We start from the raw sequence: 23,888 nt of genomic DNA on the forward strand, positions 1-23,888 counted from the left end.
GAAAGAAGGAGCCAAGATCTTGGAGTCCACTGTGCCGTACCAGCTGCTGATACTCAACACTTGATATCAAAAACGTCGGACCACCTTATAACCTACAACAGTTGGTGGTAGAAAAACAGTTATGTAAAGGAAGGATTATCGGTATCGGGTAAAGGACTTAGCAAAGAATTGCTAAGTCTTCCCAAAAGAGACACTCACCACCCAACACACTCATAAAGCAGAAGACAAGAGGTAGGCAGAACATTAAGTGGTGGAAGCTCAAAGATCTGGAACTGAAGGAGAAATTTCGAGAGTAGATGGAGAGATGGTGGCTAAGTGAAATCGAAGAGGTTCTGACAGACATCATAGAAGACTTGTGGAACCTTGCGGCAGATAGGATTAGGAAAACTGGTGAAGAAGTGTGTAGAAGATCCTCAGGGAGGGGGAATGCTGGAAAAGAAACTTGGTGGTGGAATGAAAACACGGAAAGTGCAGTTAGAGAAAATAAGGCAGTGTTAAAGAGGTGGAAACAGTCAGGTCTTGAAGAAGATAAAGAACAGTCCAAAAAAGGAATGTGAAGAAAATGATTGGTAGAGAAAGATCTCAGGCCATGGAATAAATGTATGAAAGTATTGATATTAAAGAGGGACAAAAGACATCTTCGGAATAGCAGTGACTCGAGATAGATTAACAAACGATATGGGAGATGTCCAGACAATTAAGGATGCAGATGGTGTAACTCTTGTGAAAGGATGAAATCAAAGTGAGGCAGCGATATGGGAGAGGTGACAAACCATCTTTAAGATATGGGAGAGGGAGTTATAGATCAGAGGATAAGAAAAATAGTGGAAATCCATGGAGGTCAATTCGGATTAATGCCTGGAAGAAGCACCACGGATGCCATTATTGTTTTGAGACAAGTGATGGAGAAATACCAGGACGATCGGGTGCCTCGGGAGGAAGTCTGGAGATGTGCTAGAATTTGTGGAGCCTCTGAGAAGTATGTACGACAATTACAGAACATGTAAGGAGTGTCCGATAAGAGTAAGAAGCAGTTTGGGAGAGAGTGAGAGTTTTGAAGTTAAAGTTGGATTGCACCGAGGATCGGCACTAAGTCCCTTCCTCTTCCTGATTGTCATGGATGTTCTAAGTGTGACCAGAAATGCCATGGTCAATGTTGTGTGCAGATGTCATTGAGCTGTGTGGTAGAGATGATGTGAATATGACTCGGTATCGGGAAATGGAGAAAAGTGCTGGAAGATAGGGGTATGAATATGAGCCCAAAGACTCAACATATGGATTATCAGTTTGAGCTGAGGGAAGAGGATCAGCCTGGAAATACAAATATTATGGGTGAAGATCTGGAGAAAGTGGGCAGCTTCAAGTATCTGTGGTCACTGGTGGCATAAGATGGAAATAGTGGAATGAAAAGTAATCAACGGATTAGTTCTCGTTGGAATAATTGGAGGAAGTGCAGTGGAGTCCTGTGTGATATTAAAGTACTGCTGAAACTGAAAGGAAGTTGTGAGACCGGCTTTGTTATACAATGTGGAAACTTGGGAAACGTCAAAGAAGAACACAAACTGGAGGTAAATGTAATCCGGATGCTGAGACGGATGTGTGGATTGACATGAAAGGACAAGTTTAGGAACCAGTATGTCAGGGGGGGTCATTGAAGCTTGTGGAAGCATCAAATAAATTATCCGAGAAGAGATTAAGTTGATTTGGTCATCTGATGAGGGGATAGAGAGAGAAGAAGAGAGGGAGAGAGAGGGAGAGAGAGAGAAGAGAAGAGAAAGAAGAGAAGTGGTGAGGCCAGTGATGGCGATGGGACTGCCAGGAAGAAGCAGAGGAAGGCCTAAAAGCAGATGGGAGGATACGGTGAGAGATTTAGAAGTCGTGGGATTGGAAGACAAACGAGTGATTAACAGGAGAAGATGGTAGAGGATGATCTTACCAGCATTGTGGTGAATTCCCAAGTAAATATGGGAGAAAACGAAAGAAAAATAAGAAATAGCAGGATAGAAACAACAATATGAAGAACAGTTCTACCAAAAACAGCATATAAACTAGAACGGCACTCAGTAGAGAGCACACCTCCGCCTGGTGAAATGTTTATGTTTTGTATCCACTGATAGGCCGGATCTGGATTCGGACCTGAACCAAAATCTAATCAGCTTGTTCTTGTCACCAAAACAACTCATCCACCAAGTTTAGTCGTTAGTCATCCACAACTTTTAAAATATCATGTTATATATTGCTTTTTCACCCGATCTCTCAATGCTGAAGAATCACTTGAAAATTAAATAATTCTCGTATCCGAATCCATATTCAGATCTTCACCAAAATCGAATCTATTTGTCCTTGTCACACACACAACCAGTCTACCAAGTCTCGTCAAAATCCCTCCACAACTTTTTGAGATATCCTGCTATATATAGTTTTTGGCCCCATCTCCCAATGGTGAAGAATCACTTAAAAAATTCTACTAGCGGGATCCGAATCTTCACCAAAATCTAATCATTTCGTCCTCTCACATACGCTACATCTCTGCCAAATCTCGTCCGAATCTGTCCATAACTTTTTGAGATATCTTGTTCACAGACAGACAAAAACAGACAGACAGGGGTGAAAACATAACCTCCATCCTCCTTTTGTGGCGGAGGTAAAGATAATAACCAAACTAGAACGGCACTCAGTAGAGCGCATACTCCCGCCGTGGGTTTAATTGGAATAATACGTTTTGTTTAACATCCCCTCTCCCCAAAACAATAAATGAAAAAGAAAGTAAGCCCTAACTGTCAGAGAATTTATTTTGATATATCTCGGAATTAGAGGAGAAAAACATCATTTAAGAATAAGAATAAAAGCTTTAATGCAGTAAAATAGAAAAAAAAAATCCCCAAAAAATTCCTGGATCCGGAATAATATCCTGAGCTTCGCCAAAAACTAATCAATTCTTCCTTATCCCAAGGGCAATCATCCCACCAACTTTCATCCAAATCCGTTCAGAACTTTTCCAGATATCTTGTTCACGAACACACATACACACACACGGACGGACACGAGCGAATGCATTACTCCCTAGCGGGAGTAACTAGAACGCCACTCAGTACAGCGCATACTCCCGCCGTGGGTCAAGTTGGAATAGTACGATTTCACAAAAGTTTGATGGAGTAGTTCAGTGACAACACAAGACAGACACTGCACAGATATATACATTTAGAATATATAGAAGATAATGTTAAAAAAAAAACAAGGCAATTTCACTTACATTTTCGGATTCAGCGTTCAATTCTCCATAAGTGAGTGTATTTTGAGGCATGTGTGACTTCAAATAAAATTGTAAGCCAGGAAAAACGTTCGTTTCATTCCTTAGGGATACAACATGTAAAACTGGCCCAAACGTCAAAACAAAACTCGCTCATTTTAAGTCGTACAAGCCAATGCGACCACTCATTCTTCTGGGAAGAATCCCGTGCACATGTTTGTCACACTTATAACTCACCTAAGTCTTTATAGTTTATAAGTTCTTCAAATACTGACACCGCGATTGATATTCGCTGAGGTAAACGTTGATCTCTTCTGAGGTTTAAAAAAAAAAAAAAACAGTTTTAAAGCATTATACGTATCAAACGATACATTTTATGGAACGGGGAAACCGAATACACACTTTGGTGGTTTTAAAATGACAGAATATATCTTTATTAGAAAGAAAAAAATGAACATTGAAGACGACGCTGCTAAAAAAAATACACCGCTCTAACGCATAACCACGAGTTTAAACTACATTTACAACAAATATGAAAACTATTTTCATATCACAATGTTAAATATAGAATATATAGAAGATAATGTTAAAAAAAAAATGAGCCCTATCTTCCAATGGTAAACAATCCTTCAAAAACTTCCTGGATCCGGAATAATATCCTGAGCTTCACGAAAAACTAATGAATTCTTCCTTATCCCAAGGGCAATCATCCCACCAACTTTCATCCAAATCCGTTCAGAACTTTTCCAGATATCTTGTTCACAATCACACGAACACACACACACACACGGACGGACACGATCGAATGCATTGGTCCCTGGCGGGAGTAATAAATACTACATTTTAATGAATATACTGTATATACGTACACAACTATCGCCAGCAGACCCACTGGCCACATATCCGTGTTGATTGTTGCAGCTTCTGAACCAAGCTGCTCTGGAGCACTAAACTCTGCATCTCCACGAAGCAAAGACGGCTCCTCGCCACAACGCCGTGCCACCGCAAACCCCGTCAGTTTCAGCTCACCACTGCACGCCAACTGCAGGCTCTCCGGCTGTTCACGCCAGAGGCCGGGAAAGAGCTCTGGCCCATATGACGAGTCAGAGTTTTTCACTTCAGTTGTTCCTCATGTTTATCGGGCATTAATGGTGATAAGAAAAAGACAAAAGCATCAAAACAGGTGAAACCTATGAATGTAACATCTATATAATAATAGCGTAAGGACTCGACTTTGTTATCCCTTTTACGCCGCACCCAGGGACCCGATGCCCACGGCACGAATAGATTTACGATCTACGAACCGCGCTCTTTGTTTATCACCGACAGCCATACTCGAAAAATCTGAATTAGCCGACGTTGGGGCCCAAAAGCATCCGATTAACTGCCGATACGACGCCATCTTACGACGCCATCGTATTGGCGTCTGCTAGGCGAAGGCGAAACAAGCCGTCCGCTGATTGGACAGGCGAAGGCGACAGCAAGCCGTCCACTGAGTGGACAATCCAGAGCATGCATTTGTGCCGGTGTCGGCGATCGTTGTTCATATACGCACTCTTCATTCTCATCTTTCTTCCTAACTCTTACTCGGAAAAGAAAATCCCCTATGCCATCCATAATGGTACACTCTATCCATACACCACATCCTCCCTTCCGTGGATGTTCCACGGGTTTCGGCTAGTTTATAATAAACATTGTCACGTCCACACCAATTGACAATAATACTTTTGCATTGGCGACCTTAAAAGTTCGGCCTAGATGGTATTGCTGTGATGTTTGTGGAGAAATCCTTTTTCCTTTTCCTGTATTCTTCACTTCCACCTCCTCACGCTTCAAAATGCTAGTTATATTCGGCACTTTGCAGTGGCCTACAAAAGTATTCACCCCTTACCAATAATGCCTCATTTAGATGAATTACGAATTATGTAGAAACAATTTTTCTAATAACTTTTTTATTCATAACTGAAGAGATCAAACTAAACACTGTTATAGTTGAAGGAGGTCACATGTCAGGAATACCTGCAAAAATCAAGTACAAATCAAAATTCACTGATTGAAAAAGTATTCAGCCCCTTAGGTCAGTACTTGGTGGAATCACCTTTTGCAGCAATGACTACTACGAGCCTTTTTGGTAGGCCTCTACCTGCTTTATACAGTGAGATGGTGAAATAGTTTCCGCTCTTCACGTGAAAATTGCTCTAGTTCTGGCAACTTTGATGAGGATCGTCGATGGCCTGCAATCTTCAGGTCTCGCCATAAATGTTAAATTGGGTTAAAGTCAGGACTTTGACAGGGCCACTCAAGAACATTATTTTCTTTCTGGTATGCGGGTGTCTTCTGATACCTCAGGGAGATGGATGCCCCTGCCTTGCATAATCCCAGGTCACCTGTGGGCAAGGTGTAGTACCTGTCAGCCCCCCTTACCAGGGTTAAATGGCAGATGGCTCTGCACATCTGGTGGATGAGAGTCCAGTCGACTCCAACAGCACAGGCGGAAGAGGGTGAATTCCCTAAACACCACAACTTCTGTGATAGTCTCAATTGTTTTCTTTGACAAGGACAATGCATTGGAATCCTACCTGGTTGATCCCTCTGAGAAAACAGCACATTACCTAATTTTCACAAGCAAACAAATTCCGATCATACAAATCTTTTGTGGTGTTCAGACTTGGGCTTACCTTGAGATCCAGATGCATTATTGAGGCAGCATGCAGGTGTTTCAGGGCACTGCAGAGCTGTCTCAGGTATCCAGCACATATCCGTTCAGTAACCCGCTCCTTGCCACTCACCAACCACTCAAGGAGTGAACAGCCCTGTAATCTATCAGACCACAACACTCATCATACTTAACATCACACTCTTTCACTTTAGCATATTCCCAACAATACAGTAAACTCTCTTTCTGTAATATGTTCCTTCACATGAGCAAGGTAAAACCAGACTTTAAGTCACCCTCTATCTACCCATCCCAACTCTCTCTTCCTCATATGTGGTGATTTCAATTGTCACGATGCCAGTTGGCTGGGTGTGGGTACCTCTCTCACCAGCCATGGCTCTTCAGCAAAGGACTTCTGTGACTTACTGGGACTGACACAATCTGTCAATTTCCTGACCCGGATCTCAGTCAACGGAGCATCTTCCCTTCTGGACTTGGTTATGACTAACTTCCCTGAAAATGTCTGCTGCTCTTCTTCTGCTCCAATCGGCTCATCTGATCATGTGTTTGTTAAAGTGGACATCTCTCTGACCATTCTCAGAGAGCCTCTTCAGCGTCGACGAGTCTGGCATTTCACTCAGGCCAACTGGCACGGTCTTCAAGCAGCCATCAATCATCTGGACTGGTCTCCCATCTCTACCGCCTCTGACATCAACTTATCCTGGGAATTCTTCCAAAGTAAATTGCTCTCTCTCATGCACAGATTTATCCCATCTCGTCTTCAGTTGTCATACCCTTCCTCCCGTCCATGGTACACGGAATCTTGTGGTGAGGCTATTGCCCAGAAACAACTTGCTTTCGTCTCCTGGAAAGCAAATCCAACAGAAGGAAATCTCATTTCCTTTCACAAAGCCCGAAACAAGTGTGTGTCCACCCTCAGGAGAGCCAGGAAACAATATCTCTCCGTTCTCAGGACAGAACTCTCTTATCTGTCTCCCTCTTCCAAATCCTGGTGGCGTCTGGTCAAATCTGTTTCTGGTGTTTGTTCGCCCTCCATCCCCTCCCTCACCTCAAACGACCACACGGCTGACTACGCACGTGAAAAAGCTGAATGCCTCAACTCTGTGTTTGCCTCTAAATCTTGTGTCCCAAACCCATCCCTCTCTGTACCCACCGTACCCAGTCGTACCCAGCTGCTCCTGGACTCTGTGTCCTTTCCTCCTGACAAGGTGGAAAAGTTTCTGTCAACCCTCGACTCTGATTCTGCAACTGGACCTGACGGCATCAGCCCACAGGTCCTAAAATCTTGTTCTTCTGCTCTTTCACTCCCTCTCTCTGTTCTCTTCACCCTCTCTTTTGCTCAAGGTCATCTGCCATCTGCTTGGAAATCTGCCAACATCACCGCTTTGCTTTAAAAAGGTGCAAAAACAGATCCCAGCAACTACAGACCAATCAGCCTTCTCCCAATTATCAGCAAAGTCATGGAATCCATCATTGCTTCAGATATGAAATCTTTCCTCTTCTCCAATGGCTTGATCTCTGATCATCAATTTGGATTCAGACCTGGTCACTCTACTCTGGACATGCTGCTTCTGCTTTCTCAACAATGGATGGAGGTCCTCAATGCCAAACAGGAAATTAGAGCTGTCTCCCTTGACATATCACGTGCCTTCCATACGGTCTGGCACCCCGCTCTGCTCACCAAACTCTCCTCTGTTGGTATCCATGGAAATCTCCACGTATGGCTGGCGGACTTCCTCTCTAGTCGTAGTCAACGTGTGGCCCTGAATGGGTTTCTCTCATCACCTCTTCCTGTTCAGGCTGGAGTTCCCCAAGGCAGTGTTCTGTGCCCTGTGCTTTTTCTGGTCTTCATCAATGATCTCTCTGACTCTCTTGAAAATCCTCTCTATCTCTTGGCTGATGACTCCACTATCTGCTGCTCCATTCCTCATCCCTCAGATCGGCAGTCTGCAGCCTCCTCATTCTCTGCAGACCTGGACAAAATCACAGACTGGGCAAACAAGTGGAACATGTCTTTCAATCCTGACAAATCTCACACTCTTACGATGTCTCTCCGAAAAGACCGACTGGACAACCCACCCATCTACTTTCTGAATAATCCTCTCCAAGAAGTTCTGTCACTCAAGCTTTTGGGTCTCACTATCTGCCATGATCTTTCCTGGGAAAACCACATTTCCAAGCTGGCCTCCAAAGCCAGTCGCCGACTGGGCATCCTCCGTCGTGCGAAGTCCTTCCTTGGCACACCTGAGCTCCTCACCACATACAAGGCTTTCATCCGCAGCTCAATGGAATACTGCTCTCCCCTCTGGGCTGGTGCTCCTGCCTCACACCTAGCTCGTCTTCACGCTGTTGAAACCAAAGCATTCAGAATCATTGGAATCTCCCGTGATGAAGCTAACCCCAAGGGCCTCTCACTCACTCACCGCATGCAGGTTGGTGGTCTTTCCGTCTTCTACCGACTCCTCTCTGGCCTTGCCCCCCCCCCCCTCTCTCTGGGCTCTGTCCCGCAAATATTCCTCCAGGTCGCACAAGATCTGCCTGCAACCCTCTTATGGTTAAACTGTCAAAATCAAGACTCTCGATTCACCTTCACTCCTTCATTCCTCTTTTCTCCCGCCTCTGGAACAAACTCCCCCACTCCCTTCAATCCCACTCCTCCCTCCTGGTCTTTAAAACAGCTGTTCACCACCATCTCTTATCTTCCCCCATCCAAAACCTTGATATTTTCCACCCCGGGTAATTTCACCCCAGATCCACTTTTTTGAAATACCAACTTTTTTCCTGGAAGTCCTTGCAGTGTCCTTGTGTTTTATACTTCTCCCCCCCCCCCCCCCCTTCCCACGCCTCCTCCCCGCAAACCCTCTCCCTCCCACAAATCTCCCGATGTCCCTGCTCTCAAATGTTGTGTTTGTGTGCTTCCCTCTCTCTCCCCATCTTGTCTACCGCTCCCTTTATTGTATGTTTTGTACGTGCGATTTTTTTTTTTGTGATTGATGTTAGCTCTTTCACGAGCCTCGATCTTGTATACAAAAAAATAATAAAAGAGTGGAGGTGACTTTGGAATTTGTAAGTTTCACCCGAAGGGAGTTGATGGTGTATTTAATGTTAACCTGAACACTGTAAGGTACAGTAATCGGCCTCTTCTTCTCCTCCTGGCTCCTTTATAAGGGGTGAGGTTTGATGGCACCAAGCTTCTGCTCTGCCTTGACCGCGATACTTCTCCACTTCCCTGTGTCCTCAGCCAACTCGATCCACCCTCCAACCACACCCACCTTACTAATATCCCGATACACACAATCCTCCCATCTCAACCGTGGTCTTCCTATTTTCCTCATACGTTCCTCCTTCACAACTATCCACTCTCTTCGACATTCTCTCAGACTTGCAGCGTCTGTTGTTGTCTCTCTGTCAGTGCCACCATTCCAGACCAAAAAACAGGCCAGCATTACACACGGCATCAAAACATTTCCTTTCAATTTCCTTGATATCTTCACCTCCGCCACCAAAGGTGGATGGAGGTTATGTTTTCACCACTGCCTGTCTGTCCGTTTGTGAACAAAATAACTCAAAGTTGTGAACGGATTCGGACGAAATTTGGCAGAGATGTAGCGTATGTGACAAGGACGAAATGATTTCAACAGTATATCTCTACAGTATTTAAGGATATCTCTACAACCACAAGGCCCAAATGTGATCCGTTTACGTCATGACGTCATCACGTGATTCTGAAATACGTGTCCTACGTACATACGAATCGATTTTTTGGAAACTAAACTTCGTCTCGCGGTTCGTCCAGGATATCTCTACAACCACAAGGCCCAAAAGTGATCCGTGAATGATTTTGGTGAAGATTCGGATCCGGCTACGAGAATTTTAAAAGTGATTCTTCACCATTGGGAGATAGGGCCAAAATCGATGTATATCAGGATATCTCAAAAAGTTGTGGACAGATTTGGAGGAAACTTGGTGGACAGGTTGGGTGTGTGACAAGGACGATTCGATTCGATTCCGGTGAATATCTGAATATCGATTCAGATATGAGAATTATTTAATTCTTCAAGGGATTCTTCACCATTGGGTGAAAGTGCCAAAACCGACATATAGCAGGATATCTCAAAAAGTTATGGATGGATTTGGACGAAACTTGGTGGACAGGTTGTGTGTGTAACAAGTACTGATCGTTTCGATTTTGGTGAAGTTCTGAATATGGATTCGGATACGAGAATTATTTAATTTTTAGGTGATTCTTCACCATTGAGAGATCGGGTAAAAAGCGATTACATAACATGATATTGAAAAAAGTTATGGCCGAGTTATGAATAAACTTGGTGGACGAGTTGGTTCAGTGACGAGAACAAGCAGATTATATTTTGGTTCAGGTCCGAATCCAGATCCGGCCTTTCAGTGGGATACAAAACGCAAAATGTTCACCAGGCGGAGGGAGGTATGCGCTCTACTGAGTGCCGTTCTAGTTATATCTGCCATTACTCCCTCCATCCTCCTCTATGCATTCCCATCCACCTGAATCCTCATCCGCACCTCTGCCTCCGACTTACCACCCCCGGTCACTGTTCACCCCAGATACTCAAACCTATTTCCCTGTCTGATCTCCTTCCGCTCTAACATTATATTAATTTATTTTCTCTCCTGCCCTACTCACATCTCTTCCGTCTTCTCCATGCTCATTTTCAGCCCGTTTCTCAAATGCCTCCTTGCACTTCCCCAGACCTTGATGCATCTCCTGCCCACTCTCCACCTCAACATCCAGAGATCGTCTGCATGCAATATCCTCTTCAGAATATCTTTCATCTTTACCTTCCTGCTTACCAGCTCCATCGCCATGATAAACATGAGTGGGCTGAGAGCGCTTCCCTGCCTCAAACCGATGTTCACACTGAACTTCTCTGACATCCCTGGACCAACCAAAACTCTTCCCTTCGCTCCCTTGTACATCCCTTCCACCAACCTAACTTCTGCTTCTGGCACTCCCATCCATCTGTGTCTCAGTGTCTTCTGCTTCCTCCACTATTTGGATTATTCCATTCAAACTAGGAGGTACACGTATTTGAATTATTGAGAAGCTACTGTATGTGCCATTGCACGCAATAAGGAAGGTCCTCGCAGCTTGTGTCATGTAAACAATTATTTTATGCATACTTGGCCATCTTTGCTTAAAATAAATATTTAAACAGCATCTAATGCAATCCCAGTCGCTCCGGTAATACTTCTGGTGTATTAGAGGATGCCTCAGGACTGACGTTAATCTAACTCATGAATATCCAGGTGAACATCATGAAAATTCTTTCCCATGGTTATGTGTTGGTTATGTGTTGTATAAATTTCACCCATAAGCGTATAACATGGCAACATTAATTTAGATAGTAAACAGTTATAAGGTGAGATAATTGTCTCCTACGTTGTCTGGTACATTTGTAGTGGCGATTATAGTAACTGGCAACGGTACCCGCCATATGGGCGGGGCTTCAATTGGGAGGCCCAAATGAAAAGGCAAAATATCAGAAATTGAAGGCTTTTTTATTTTAAACGATTCATATAAACATCCGTTGAATCATATCACACGCAAACCATTAAAATCTAAACAGTACATGGCGCCCATTTTGAAAAAAGATTGAATTCTGCAAAACGGAAGCGGCCGCTACACGTCTTTCTCGGTCGCACGTTTATGTGTGAAGAGTGCGCGCCGAATCTGTAACACGGAAGCGGCCGCTACACCTGTTTCTCAGTCGCTTTGCACACGCTGTCGTGTTACTTCGGAGCTGCACGTTTATATCGGAAGAGTTCGTCAGGAATTGATCTACTCTCTCCTGGTACGTAGAATTTCAACAAAAGCCACATCACTGTTAGTATCGGTAAATATTATTCCATCGTGTTTGGAAAAACTGGAAAATTGGAAAATTTAAAAAATTGGAAAAACAATATAGCCTATTGTACTCCAGGGGGTCCCAGGAATACCCACCCAAAATATCGTTGCGATCGGTTCAGCCGTTTTTGCGGTACCTTCGAACGGACAGACGGACATTTGGTGACTTATAGTAGGATGCAACAGTTCGGTGTTGTCAGGCAGATTTTTCACATGTGAAACACTTCTCTTTGGCATAAATAATTACATAAATAAAAGAAATACACTTGAAATTCTGGAGGACTCACGGTTCAGTGATGAGGACAATCTCTTTGGAATCCAACATTTGGTAGGCATCATGAAGAAGCAGCAAATTGGGGTGAGGAGCAAAGAGAAACAGCATCTCAATCTCTCGCAAAGCCTCTTGCCGACGCACAAAGCGTGGAAGCCGCTTGAACTTTGCTTCAGCTGCTTGACCAGTTGTGCGCTGCACCACCTTGAAAACAGGCCCAAAATCACCCCTGCAAAATACATTCATATCACTGGATGCATTAATGGTTGGAGCAGAACAATGGATAAAAAAAGCAAAGTTCTGTAAACTTTTTTTGGCCAGTTATCAATATTACTAGCGTGGATCGGCTCACCACGTGTCGCTACAGAGGCACGGGCTTGTATTAACTGAGGATAATGACTGTGCATGAGTTGCTGTGTTGTCATGATTTACACCAATCATAATACAAACAATTTTTTTTGTACAAATTGATTTGTAATATTAGTGATATTATTTATTTGTAATTTATTTGTAATCTAAAAAGGTCCAAGTGGTCTAATGCTCTAAATGGTCAAGGATCCACGCTGGTCTAAATGGTGTAAAGTGTCTTACGGGTCTTTAGGCTCTTAAGGGTCTCAATGGTCTTTATTTGTCTCCAGGGTCTTTATGTCTTTTGGGTCTTTTGAGTCGACGGGGTCTTTTGGGGCCTCTGGGTCTTTGGGTTATTTTGGGTGTTCGGAGTATTTTGGGTCTTTGCAATCTTCAGGGTCTTTGGGTTTTTTATATCTTCGGTGTATTTTGGGTCCTCAGGGTCTTTTGGGTCTTCGGGTTATTTTGGATCCTCTGGGTCTTTAGGGCCTTTAGGTGTCTTGGAAGTGTTATGGATCATGGGGGACTTCGAGTCTTCAAAGGTCTAAGGGGTCTCAGGAGTCTAAAGTCTTGAAAGGTGTATTCCAACAGAAGATAATTGATAGACGTACATAATTAATAGACAGGATGCAACCACTGTTCAAACAGTACGTAATTATTAGATATATAGCCATGCGGCTTCACCGGCTCAAGGCTTCATGGACTGTTTTTTTCGGTTTTATATATACTAGGGCATGCCCGTACTATATATATATCTAAAATTATATCCCCCCCCCTATTTACATGAAATGGTTTGGTCCAAAGCGAACGGCTTGCGAGTGGTGACAATCCCCCCCCTCTATTTACAATTTACATGCAATGGTTCGGTCCAAAGCGAACGGCTTCCGGAGTTTGGTAAAGAAATCGCCATCGCGTACACAAACGCGCAGGAAAGCGAATGAATCGCAAATTCGTTTTTATTAGTTGTAAAACATAATGCCCAATTATTCAATTAGCGCCAACGTATTTTGGCTGTTTGCAATTTAATCGCAAGGCAAAGTAGAAAGAGAAGAGGGAAAAAAAGAAAAGCCTTGCCTTGCTGCAAACAGCTGCTGCAAACAACAACAACATGGAAGGCTGCACTGTCCGGAAGTTGGCATATCGCAGTTACGATTATTTTAGTGTTAATGGCCAATTATTCAATTAGCGCCAACGTATTTTGGCTGTTTGCAATTTAATCGCAAGGAAAAGTAGAAAGAGAAGAGGGAAAAAAAGAAAAGCCTTGCATTAACGCATTAACGCTTGCATTGCATTAACGGTTCGGCACACGTGATAGCTCGCTGCTCTCTGATTGGTTGAAGCGTTTTTTGGACATAGCTCGGTAGGTACTTGTCCGATTAATTACAAACCTTGAAAAGGCACATCCTCGGGTCCCCAGCAATATACCTGGCAAGTTTCAAGTATATCGGACCCGTGGTTGTCGAGAAACAGCGGTCACAGACAAACACACAGACACACAGACACACAGACAGACACACAGAGATTGCTGGAATTATAGATAGATTTGACCTGTGGTTATTCAAGATTAGAGAAAAGATGGAGGAATGTAATGTGATTGAAAAATTGATTGAGGGCAAAGAACTCTTGAGGTAGGAGACCCAAATAGTCGACCTGATAAAAAATGCGGAGAAGGTTATAAAAAGAAAAGAAGAAGTGATGTTGCAGTTTATTCCATTTGCACTGCAAAGCTATAACTCTCTCAGCAATAACATTGACTGCCTTTCTGGGAAATAAGTCATCAGTTCTAGAAAGCTATATAACCCTTACTGCAATATCATTGACACAGAAAGCATGTGCATACAGATTGTTAGTTCATGCAGCACAAGACTGCGGGGTAGCATCATTGTCTGAGGGCACAGCTGTTCCACTGACGCAGTGCCCTCTGTAGGTCAGGGCAGGAATTTGTAATTTGGCCATGGTGCCAGCGATAGCTTGCCGACTCTTCACGAAGGGCACCATAGCATCTTTAACATCCACCAACAAATGTTGGCAGACAGGACGCCTGTTTCATGTCTATCTGAGAGACAGCACACCCATTAATGGATTGCCCTGCATGTGTACTATCAGGATGACAGTTTACAGCTGGGTCTGGATTCAAACCTAGGCTAGACATGTTAGAGGCAATGTGCATACCTCTAGGCCATCCTGTCATCCCCATACACATTGTATAAGGATCTCAACAAGGCAGGACCATGGACCACCTCCCGAAAGAAGCAGTGTGCAAAAGTGACATTGTTTTTCAGAAGCTTATGTCAAAACCTCCCCAGGACAATGACGTTCTGACTTATCATCTTCATCAATAAGGGTGAAGTCATATTAATTAACTAGCAGGGGCTGCTCTGAATGGGGGTGGGGGGGGACGGGGGGGGGGAGGGGGAGTAGGGGGAAAAAGGTGGCATTGCCCAGGCTGGGTAATCTTTTCCCGGTGGTGGTTTTGGGATGGATTGGTCATTGAAAAGTAATGGAGTTATTGGCCTCGTGGTGGTTCCCTTTTGCCCTTTGAGCCAGTGGCAACACTGCCTGACCTCACATCCCGATATCCACTTCATAGCAACCTTTGGTGACCTCAAACCAGACGTCAACGCCAACATGCAGTAGCTTAAAACCTTGCCCAGAGTCTGAAGTATCTTTATCCCAATTTTGGGGCCTCTCGGTGCTATGGTTCGGTTATGATATGAAAGAATAACATGCAAATGCACGAACGCTTGAAAAAAAAAAAAAAAAAAAAAAAAAAAAAAAATATATATATATATATATATATATATTGTTGCGGACGCGGATTAAAGATGTTATTTTACCGAGCGGTTGGTATTACCGCGTCCGAACAGTTACTCCCCGATTAGAACCCGATTCCACCCGACGTTGACCAGATCGCACCGCAGATATTCAATCGGGAAACCTCTAAAGCGACCGAAAGAGAATGAAAAGAGAAGAAGACAGAGTACGGAGGAAGAACAGATTTATTATACACACACAAGCAAAAAGAAAGAGCGACCAAAATTATTTACAGCAATGGATGGAAGAAGCAGTCACACAGTGCATCGTTAGCTTAAACTATTCATTTTACTTAACCCCAAGACAACGAGTAGGACAGACGACGTTCACACTTACACGGGGGATATTGCAGGCAGGTAGGGCTTGAGGTGGATTGCTGGAGAGGGAGGCAGGGTCGGAGGCAGCAGCTCTCAATTCCTCGCGGTTTTGGCGGGAAAACCCTCCGTCGCGTATCCGCTGCCGATGCTGTAGATGTCACGTGCTGGCTCGGTCACACCTGCTCCTCTCCTTCTGGTGGAGCCGTCTCCCTCCTCTCAGCGCGTCTCTCCAAAGCTGGTTTCCTCTCCTCTTTGGCTTGGAGCGTCTCGCCTCTCACCGCTCACAGCTCAGCTCACAGCTCCTTTTCGTATGTCACCTCTTCGCTCATCTCTCATCTCCCATCTCATCTGGTGAAGCAGTCCCTTCCAGTCGCTTTTATTACTCCGGGCGGAATCAAGCCGCCGGCTGCGAGGGCACGCCTACCGGGTCGCTAACCGCGGTGCTGGTTGGCCAAGTGGGGTTGGCTCACTCCTCCCCTCTATGACGAGGTGGAGACACGCCTTTCTTCTCCGAGATTAGCACATGGGCAATGGCGGCTTGCGGGAGTGAACACCACTCGCACCCCTTTTGGAAGGAACTTTGGAGAGCGGAGATGTTTGGGGAAATTGAAAGGGCCTATGCTTATTTTGTTTGATACAATGCAAAGTCAATCTAGTGGGAAACACATATTTAGCCTACATAGAATAAGGAAATACACTATTTAAAAAGATATATCGTGGCCTGTGTGTAAGTTTCATGGAATTAACTAGGAAGACGGCTGCGACCATTATTTACATTACGAGGGTGTTACACACAACAAAACCATACTTTTCACATTCGTTACACTTCCTCCAAAATTGTTACACTTCTCAAAACCGTTACACTGCACCCTCCTTTCTTCAGGCCCGCCCTCGGGCCTACAAAGCTTTAACTTAGTGTGACACGTAGGTGTAATTCCCTCTACTTTTAACCTGACCCTGAGTGTGACAATCTTAAAACACAAATAAGTATGTCCCCCTATTGCATTGCACCCTGTCTAACAGACTCAAGCCCACAGCTAACCGAATTACGGAATTATTCTCAAACTATACATTTACGGTGGGGAGCATTATTTACAATGACGTTATTTCTTATTTACAACGCAACCCAGGACCTGTGTTTTTTTTTTTTGTTTTTTTTAGGGAACAAGAAAAAAAGAAATTCCTGTTGGGAAGGAGGAGACAGCACGCATTGCATCGATGCACCAGTACCAATACCACCAAAGCACCCAAAAGCACCAAAAGCACCACCAGCACCACAAAGCACCAAAAGCACCACTAGGTGCGCAGTCACCATGGTTCATAATAAACACAACAAAACAACTGGTGGTGGTCTTCTCTTTCTCTGCTGGGCCGATGTTCTTCCCGACGTCTTCTGGCTTCATGCGGCCATCTTGGAAATATAAAAAAGCACAAACCGTGTCCATTTTTATTTAGGGCAACAGGGGCCAACTAAGGGTGGTCCACCTGTTTGGCATAGGTGCCACCTTACCGAGGTCCGCAAGCAAGATTCCCTGGCCACTATGGCCGGTCTCCAACAGAGGTGCCCTGCCCCAGAACCTGGGGTCCATCAAGTGGTACTTGGCCGCAGAACAGCGGTCCATAAAGTGGTACATCAACGTAATGCATGCTGGTTCTGGGAATCTCGTGCGCACAATGGCCTCCTCACGCACGCTCCCCTCGGCCCCCAATGGCGCACAGGTCATGTGGGAGACAAAAGAGACAATTGAGCGAGGGGTAAGGTCACAAGGGTACACATCAATAAGGCAATGCAAGGCGAAATGCGTACGGAGGGCGAAGTGAGAAAGCTCGTCCCTACCATACGTCACCCCCCTGTCACCTACACTACCCTTGCCCTTACCCCATATGTACAAAAATCTACCCATTTACAAATTCGTCACTACTCCATACTCCATATTCGTCTCCCCATATTTCCTCTATACCAAATTCGTCACCACAATCCCTCTATCCAAAATTTGCCATCACCCAATTCATCATCAATCCTCATAAGGAGGAAGAGATGGAACAACAAAGCACAATGTCACACCCACGTCATGATGCGTCTCACAATCCAAACATTTGCATCATAAAAAATAATCAAACCATGGCATGGTGTGGAGTACCTGTCACCTCAGGTGAGTGGATGCAGATGGTGCGAGGAGATCCTTCTTCCTAACTATCCTCTAAATGACTTTAACACACTTTACACTACCCGGGGTCTTTCCCTGCCAATCCATTGGCCACTTACACTATGGGTTCTAACAACCAATTCCCATTGACCAAACTGTGGTGCTTCTCAATTTGGGGTCTCACTCCCCCGATTCATCTCCCGGTGCCCTTGCACAATTTCTGGGCTGTGACGTGTAGCTCTCCCAGCAGGTCTACCCACCTGCACACCTCTACCACTGTAGTTGCCACCCGAGCTTACCTAGCTCCTCACCCTAACCTAACTAACTGGGGACAGCCCCTCCTGGCTCTGTCACCCCACTTGGTGCCCTCTGGCACTGGGCTACCCGGGTCCGTCCTCCGGATCCTCGGGCCCCATCCACAACAACTACTACCGGCTCCCAGAGCCCACCTGCGGCCTCACCTGGCCGACATCCTCACAGTGGTGGAGCGCCCAACCAACTACACACACTAACAGGCTACACGCCCAGCCATTTCCACAACACTAATGCACCCATCCAAAGACCATTCTTTCACCCGCACCACAGATGCCAATATCCAACCACAATTTACCTATACCCTTTACCTAACACTTACACTACCCGCCCCGGGTATCCGTGATGGGGGTCCACTCTTCCCCCATTCACACCTTCGCACCATCCACTCCACAATTTCCACCATACTCACTCCACGACCATCCATTCCAATACTGCATTTATTCCACACTACCATTTATTCCACACAGCCACATACACCTGTTGTTGCACACCTGTGCCCTCACACCTGGTGCCACCTGCACCCTCCTTTCTTCCTGGACCATTTGGTCATCACAACACGCAATCACCACTACTCCCTCATACACTGCTCCTCACACCTGTTCAGTTGCACACCTGTGCAATCACACCTGTTCAATCACCCCTGTTCAATCCTCACACACACGGCATCATCTCTTCTAACTACTCCCCTCTGAAACTTGCGCTTCCCAGTCTCCCCTTTAAACTATTGCGCTCCCACGTCATTATTATCCACACTAATCTACCTGCGTCCCCACTACAGGTATCAGTCACTAACTAACCTTAACGTTACCTAATGTCATCTTCGCTAGATCCCTATCAATATAACCTAACCCACCCGGGCTAGTTTTCACTGCCATCACCCCATAAACTATAGCGCATTTGCCCCACCCTGTGAGGGATGGTGGATTTGCCATCCCACCACATCGGGGAGGTCCTACTATCAATTTCGCTCGTCCAAATTCCAACCAATTCAAAAATTTGCCATTTACTGCCAATTCTACCCACTATTATAAATTTCGTATCAAATCACGATCACTATCACTATCACCATCATCACAGTCCACTATATCCTAGCCTCGGTGCGTCGTGACATCATTAAACTCGGTTCGTAAAGCCGAGCAATGAATTCGGGTGGTTTGGTCGCCTGCAGGTTGAATCCGTCCGGCTTTCGGTTCAAGGGAGGTGGTTTGGTTGGACCGAGGTTCCACGCACCATCTCGGCGCGGCACCTTGCGGTCCCAGGCCCGATGGCTCAATCTCCCCTGGTCGGAACCCTGTCCCCACGAGGGGGCACCGTACCGCTTCCTCCCACTCGCCCTTGAACCGGACCGGTCGCCTCGCCCGCCAAGGCCCGGACTCGACCATGCGGGGCGGGGCCAAGCCCGAATCGACAACGACGCTTCGAAGAGAAGCGACGCAGCATCGATCCGTGCCGGGCCTCGCACCCAACCAAGCACACCGCGCCCCGAGTGCTCGCATCGGCTATCCGTCGCCCTAACCACTAACCCGGTTACCGTCGATGCTTCACTTGCATGCTCACACGCATACGCTACCCCTTTCACCCTCACAAAACCCGGCGTTCCAACGCCGTCCGTACATTCCACCAACGCTCTCCCTGTTACACACCACACCTCTCGCGCACACTCTTGCGCACACTTTGGTCCACACCTCTCCTCCGTTACGTCCTCTGTAACACTCACCATGGGCGTGCACTCTTGCATCCACCCACTAACGCGCTCACATGGGCTCTCCCACACCCGCGCTACCACCAACTCAGGTGTGCTTCCTCGCACACGTTCCACCACCACCTTACTATCCGTGTCACACTTCGTACACCCCGACGTGCATTCTCGCTCGCACTCAGTTTCACACTCGCGCTCCGATGTGCCCTCTCGCACCTGCGCCATCACCAACTCACCATTCGTGTCACACTCCGTACACCCCGACGTGCATTCTCGCTCGCACTCGGTATCACACTCGCGCTTCGTAACAAGCTCACCCCTTGACACACACTTTTTTCCACACGCGTGCCATTTCCACTCACACGGGACCCTTCACCAACGCCCGGATGCTTCCTCGATCCCAAGCGCGCGACAATTCTTTTGTCGCTAAACATCCTCTTAGAAAATCTCCCAGCACAATACACAACAGCACGTCTCACCTTCGGGGTTCTTCTTCCTCCCTGCACCAAAACCTGCAAACTTCCATTTGGATTAGCGAGTACAGCATCAGGATGTGCATTTAGACTTTGAGCAATTTCCATTCCTTCCTCCGATTGTTGCTCTTTTAACTTTAAGTCCCCGGTCTCTCCAATTTCAACTATACCCATAATTTCTTTGTTCACCTCGACGACCGTTGGCTTTAATAAAATTCCCTCTACCTCATCGGTCGCCGGCTTTTCCAAACCCCGGGTCGCGATTTCTACCCCGGTCATTGTACCCGTGCTTTTCTCCGCTTCGTTCAACCAGTGCTTCTCGATCCGCGTTACCTCCTCGTGCACCCCTGGGACCCCCTCGCCCACCATGCGATCCATGGTCTCCCCACATTTTTTCATGCGGTCACCCATTCTGTTGGTTATTGCTTCAATTTGGTTTCCCAATTGCTCACTCCGAGCATCTATCCGGTTCCCCATTACCCCCATTTGCTCACTCTGAGCCCTCATTTGCTCACTCTGCAGGTTGAGGGACGCCTGCATTTGTACCATAAATTGCTCCATGAGGGCCTGCATTTGGGCCATCCCTCCCACTTGTGCAGCGGGTGCGGCCGCCGTAGCCATGTGCAAGGTGCCATTTTGCGCACCCGCAACCTCGTGCGCGAGGACGCCATTTTGTGCGTCTGATACACCCTCAACCACCTCATTGCTCCCCTCCTCCCTTTCTTCCCCTAAGTCCTGGGTTACCCCTAACCCGTCTATCTCCCCCACCGACATCCGATCGCCTTGATTGTCCATGGCGCGATCTCCAAAATTCGGGTTTTATAAAACAAAACAAATTTCGGCAGCTTGTAATTTTGACCAAATTTTTTCTAGATGTTTTAAAAAAAATTTGGTTCGGGCCCCGAATCTCATTCCCAGACACCAATTGTTACTCTAATAGTACAATTGGTGTTCCAAAATTTGGGCCTAACAAATTTAGTCCCAGGTCCGAATCCCACTCCTGACACCAATTGTTACGGATCGCGGATTAAAGATGTTATTTTACCGAGCGGTTGGTATTACCGCGTCCGAACAGTTACTCCCCGATTAGAACCCGATTCCACCCGACGTTGACCAGATCGCACCGCAGATATTCAATCGGGAAACCTCTAAAGCGACCGAAAGAGAATGAAAAGAGAAGAAGACAGAGTATGGAGGAAGAACAGATTTATTATACACACACAAGCAAAAAGAAAGAGCAACCAAAATTATTTACAGCAATGGATGGAAGAAGCAGTCACATAGTGCATCGTTAGCTTAAACTATTCATTTTACTTAACCCCAAGACGAGTAGGACAGACGACGTTCACACTTACACGGGGGATATTGCAGGCAAGTAGGGCTTGAGGTGGATTGCTGGAGAGGGAGGCAGGGTCGGAGGCAGCAGCTCTCAATTCCTCGCGGTTTTGGCGGGAAAACCCTCCGTCGCGTATCCGCTGCCGATGCTGTAGACGTCACGCGCTGGCTCGGTCACACCTGCTCCTCTCCTTCTGGTGGAGCCGTCTCCCTCCTCTCAGCGCGTCTCTCCAAAGCTGGTTTCCTCTCCTCTTTGGCTTGGAGCGTCTCGCCTCTCACCGCTCACAGCTCAGCTCACAGCTCCTTTTCGTATGTCACCTCTTCGCTCATCTCTCATCTCCCATCTCATCTGGTGAAGCAGTCCCTTCCAGTCGCTTTTATTACTCCGGGCGGAATCAAGCCGCCGGCTGCGAGGGCACGCCTACCGGGTCGCTAACCGCGGTGCTGGTTGGCCAAGTGGGGTTGGCTCACTCCTCCCCTCTATGACGAGGTGGAGACACGCCTTTCTTCTCCAAGATTAGCACATGGGCAATGGCGGCTTGCGGGAGTGAACACCACTCGCACCCCTTTTGGAAGGAACTTTGGAGAGCGGAGATGTTTGGGGAAATTGAAAGGGCCTACGCTTATTTTGTTTGATACAATGCAAAGTCAATCTAGTGGGAAACACATATTTAGTCTACATAGAATAAGGAAATACACTATTTAAAAAGATATATCGTGGCCTGTGTGTAAGTTTCATGGAATTAACTAGGAGGACGGCTGCGACCATTATTTACATTACGAGGATGTTACAAACAACAAAACCATACTTTTCACATTCGTTACACTTCCTCCAAAATTGTTACACTTCTCAAAAACCGTTACACTTCTCAAATTCGTTACACTTCTCAAAACCGTTACAATATATATATATTGTTGCGGATATGGGATTTACATCCATCCATATCCGCTTGTAAATATTCCCCTATTTCCTCAATACTCCCCAACTCTCCCCAATCCCTCAATCCCTAGTCCCACTTTCTGTAACCAACACTCTGTAGACCCGACCTCCCCCTATTTCCCCCCATTAAATGTCACATCCAGGTCCACCGCATCTCACGTAGACAACTATAGGACATCTTGCTAGTTATTCTTAGTCTATGTCAGTTAAGGATTCGTTTCCATTTATTCTGACCCTTCGTTGCACCAGAATGTGATTGTATGGCACCGTTAGGAAGTTTAGGACCTCCCAATACCTCCCCGCAGCTCTTCCTCACAGTTCTCAGTAACAACAACAACAACAGCAACAACAACAACAACAACAACAACCACGAGCGCGGGGAGTGCGCGTCCTCACTCCGGCTTGGTTGGCTTGGTTTGGTTGGCCATGTGCTCGACGGGGTTAACAAACAGGGGCTCCCTGTCGGCCCCTCGTCAAGGGCGGAGCCGGGTAATCCCCGCACCCAATGGAAGCGGCGGACCGGCCCCCAGTTGGGGCGGAACCAACCAGCCGAGGGCGTGTCACTCCCCGTTGAGCATGCACAAGAGAGGGAGTGGTGACGTCAAATGCGCGCAGAGCTGAAGGAGAAAGGACGCACCCTCCGAGCGCCGAGAGACCTCTGCCATTAAGAAAGACCTCCCAAAGACTGAGCTGTATCCTGTCCCCGAGCCAAGGTGCACCTTGTGCCATCGGTCTACCGGCCATCAATCCCTGTGTGAGTCAGCCTTGTCCGTTTGTCCGTGGTCTGTCTGGGACTAAGTAAGCCAGTTAGATAAGCTAATCTTTGCACTGTCACCTGCTGTAAATAACCTTGACTGCTCCTTTTCGTTTGTGTGATATAAATAATAAATCCTGTTCCTCTTCTGTACGTCTTCGTCCTCTTCTTCCTCTTTCCATTCGATCGCTTTAGAGTTTTCCCCAATTGAATATCTGTGACGCGATTTGGCCAACGTTCGGGGTAATCGGGTTAACTGTACGAACACGGCGGCCATTCCGCTCGGTCAAGCAACATCTTTAGCCGTGTCCGTAACAATTTGGTGTCAGGAAGTGAGATTGGACCCGAAGCGTGCTTCACGCGCTCGAAATTATTAACTGTGAAATTTGTTTTGTTTTAAAATAAAAACCCGAATTTTGAAATCGCGCCATGGACAATCAAGGCGATCGGATGTCGGTGGGGGAGATAGACGGGTTAGGGGTAACCCAGGATCAGAGGGGAGAAATGGAGGAGAGCAATGAGGAGGCGGTTGAGGGGGTATCAGACGCACAAAATGGCGTCCTCGCGCACGAGGCTTCAGGTGCACAAAATGGCGGCCTCGCGCACATGGTTATTGTGGCGCCAAATTTAGCCACGCCCGTGACCGTAACAGCGCCGCCTATGGATT

General features: G+C 46.3%; 1 protein-coding gene across 1 annotated transcript in view; it reads right to left on the bottom strand.

The window, feature by feature from the left end:
- LOC137413153 (death-associated protein kinase 3-like) overlaps positions 1-23,888 on the bottom strand; it is a 90,288-nt gene that overhangs the window by 12,406 nt on the left and 53,994 nt on the right. Inside the window, exons 3-5 of the mRNA XM_068098548.2 lie at positions 12,096-12,308; positions 5,929-6,070; positions 4,120-4,307 (exon numbers count right to left, since the gene is read on the bottom strand). Of these exons, the coding sequence (XP_067954649.1) occupies positions 4,120-4,307; positions 5,929-6,070; positions 12,096-12,308 (543 nt within the window). The remainder of the gene's footprint in view (positions 1-4,119; positions 4,308-5,928; positions 6,071-12,095; positions 12,309-23,888) is intronic.

This window comes from Myxine glutinosa, chromosome 7 (genome assembly GCF_964187855.1).
Source record: "Myxine glutinosa chromosome 7, kmMyxGlut1.1, whole genome shotgun sequence".
Lineage (NCBI taxonomy): Eukaryota > Metazoa > Chordata > Myxini > Myxiniformes > Myxinidae > Myxine > Myxine glutinosa.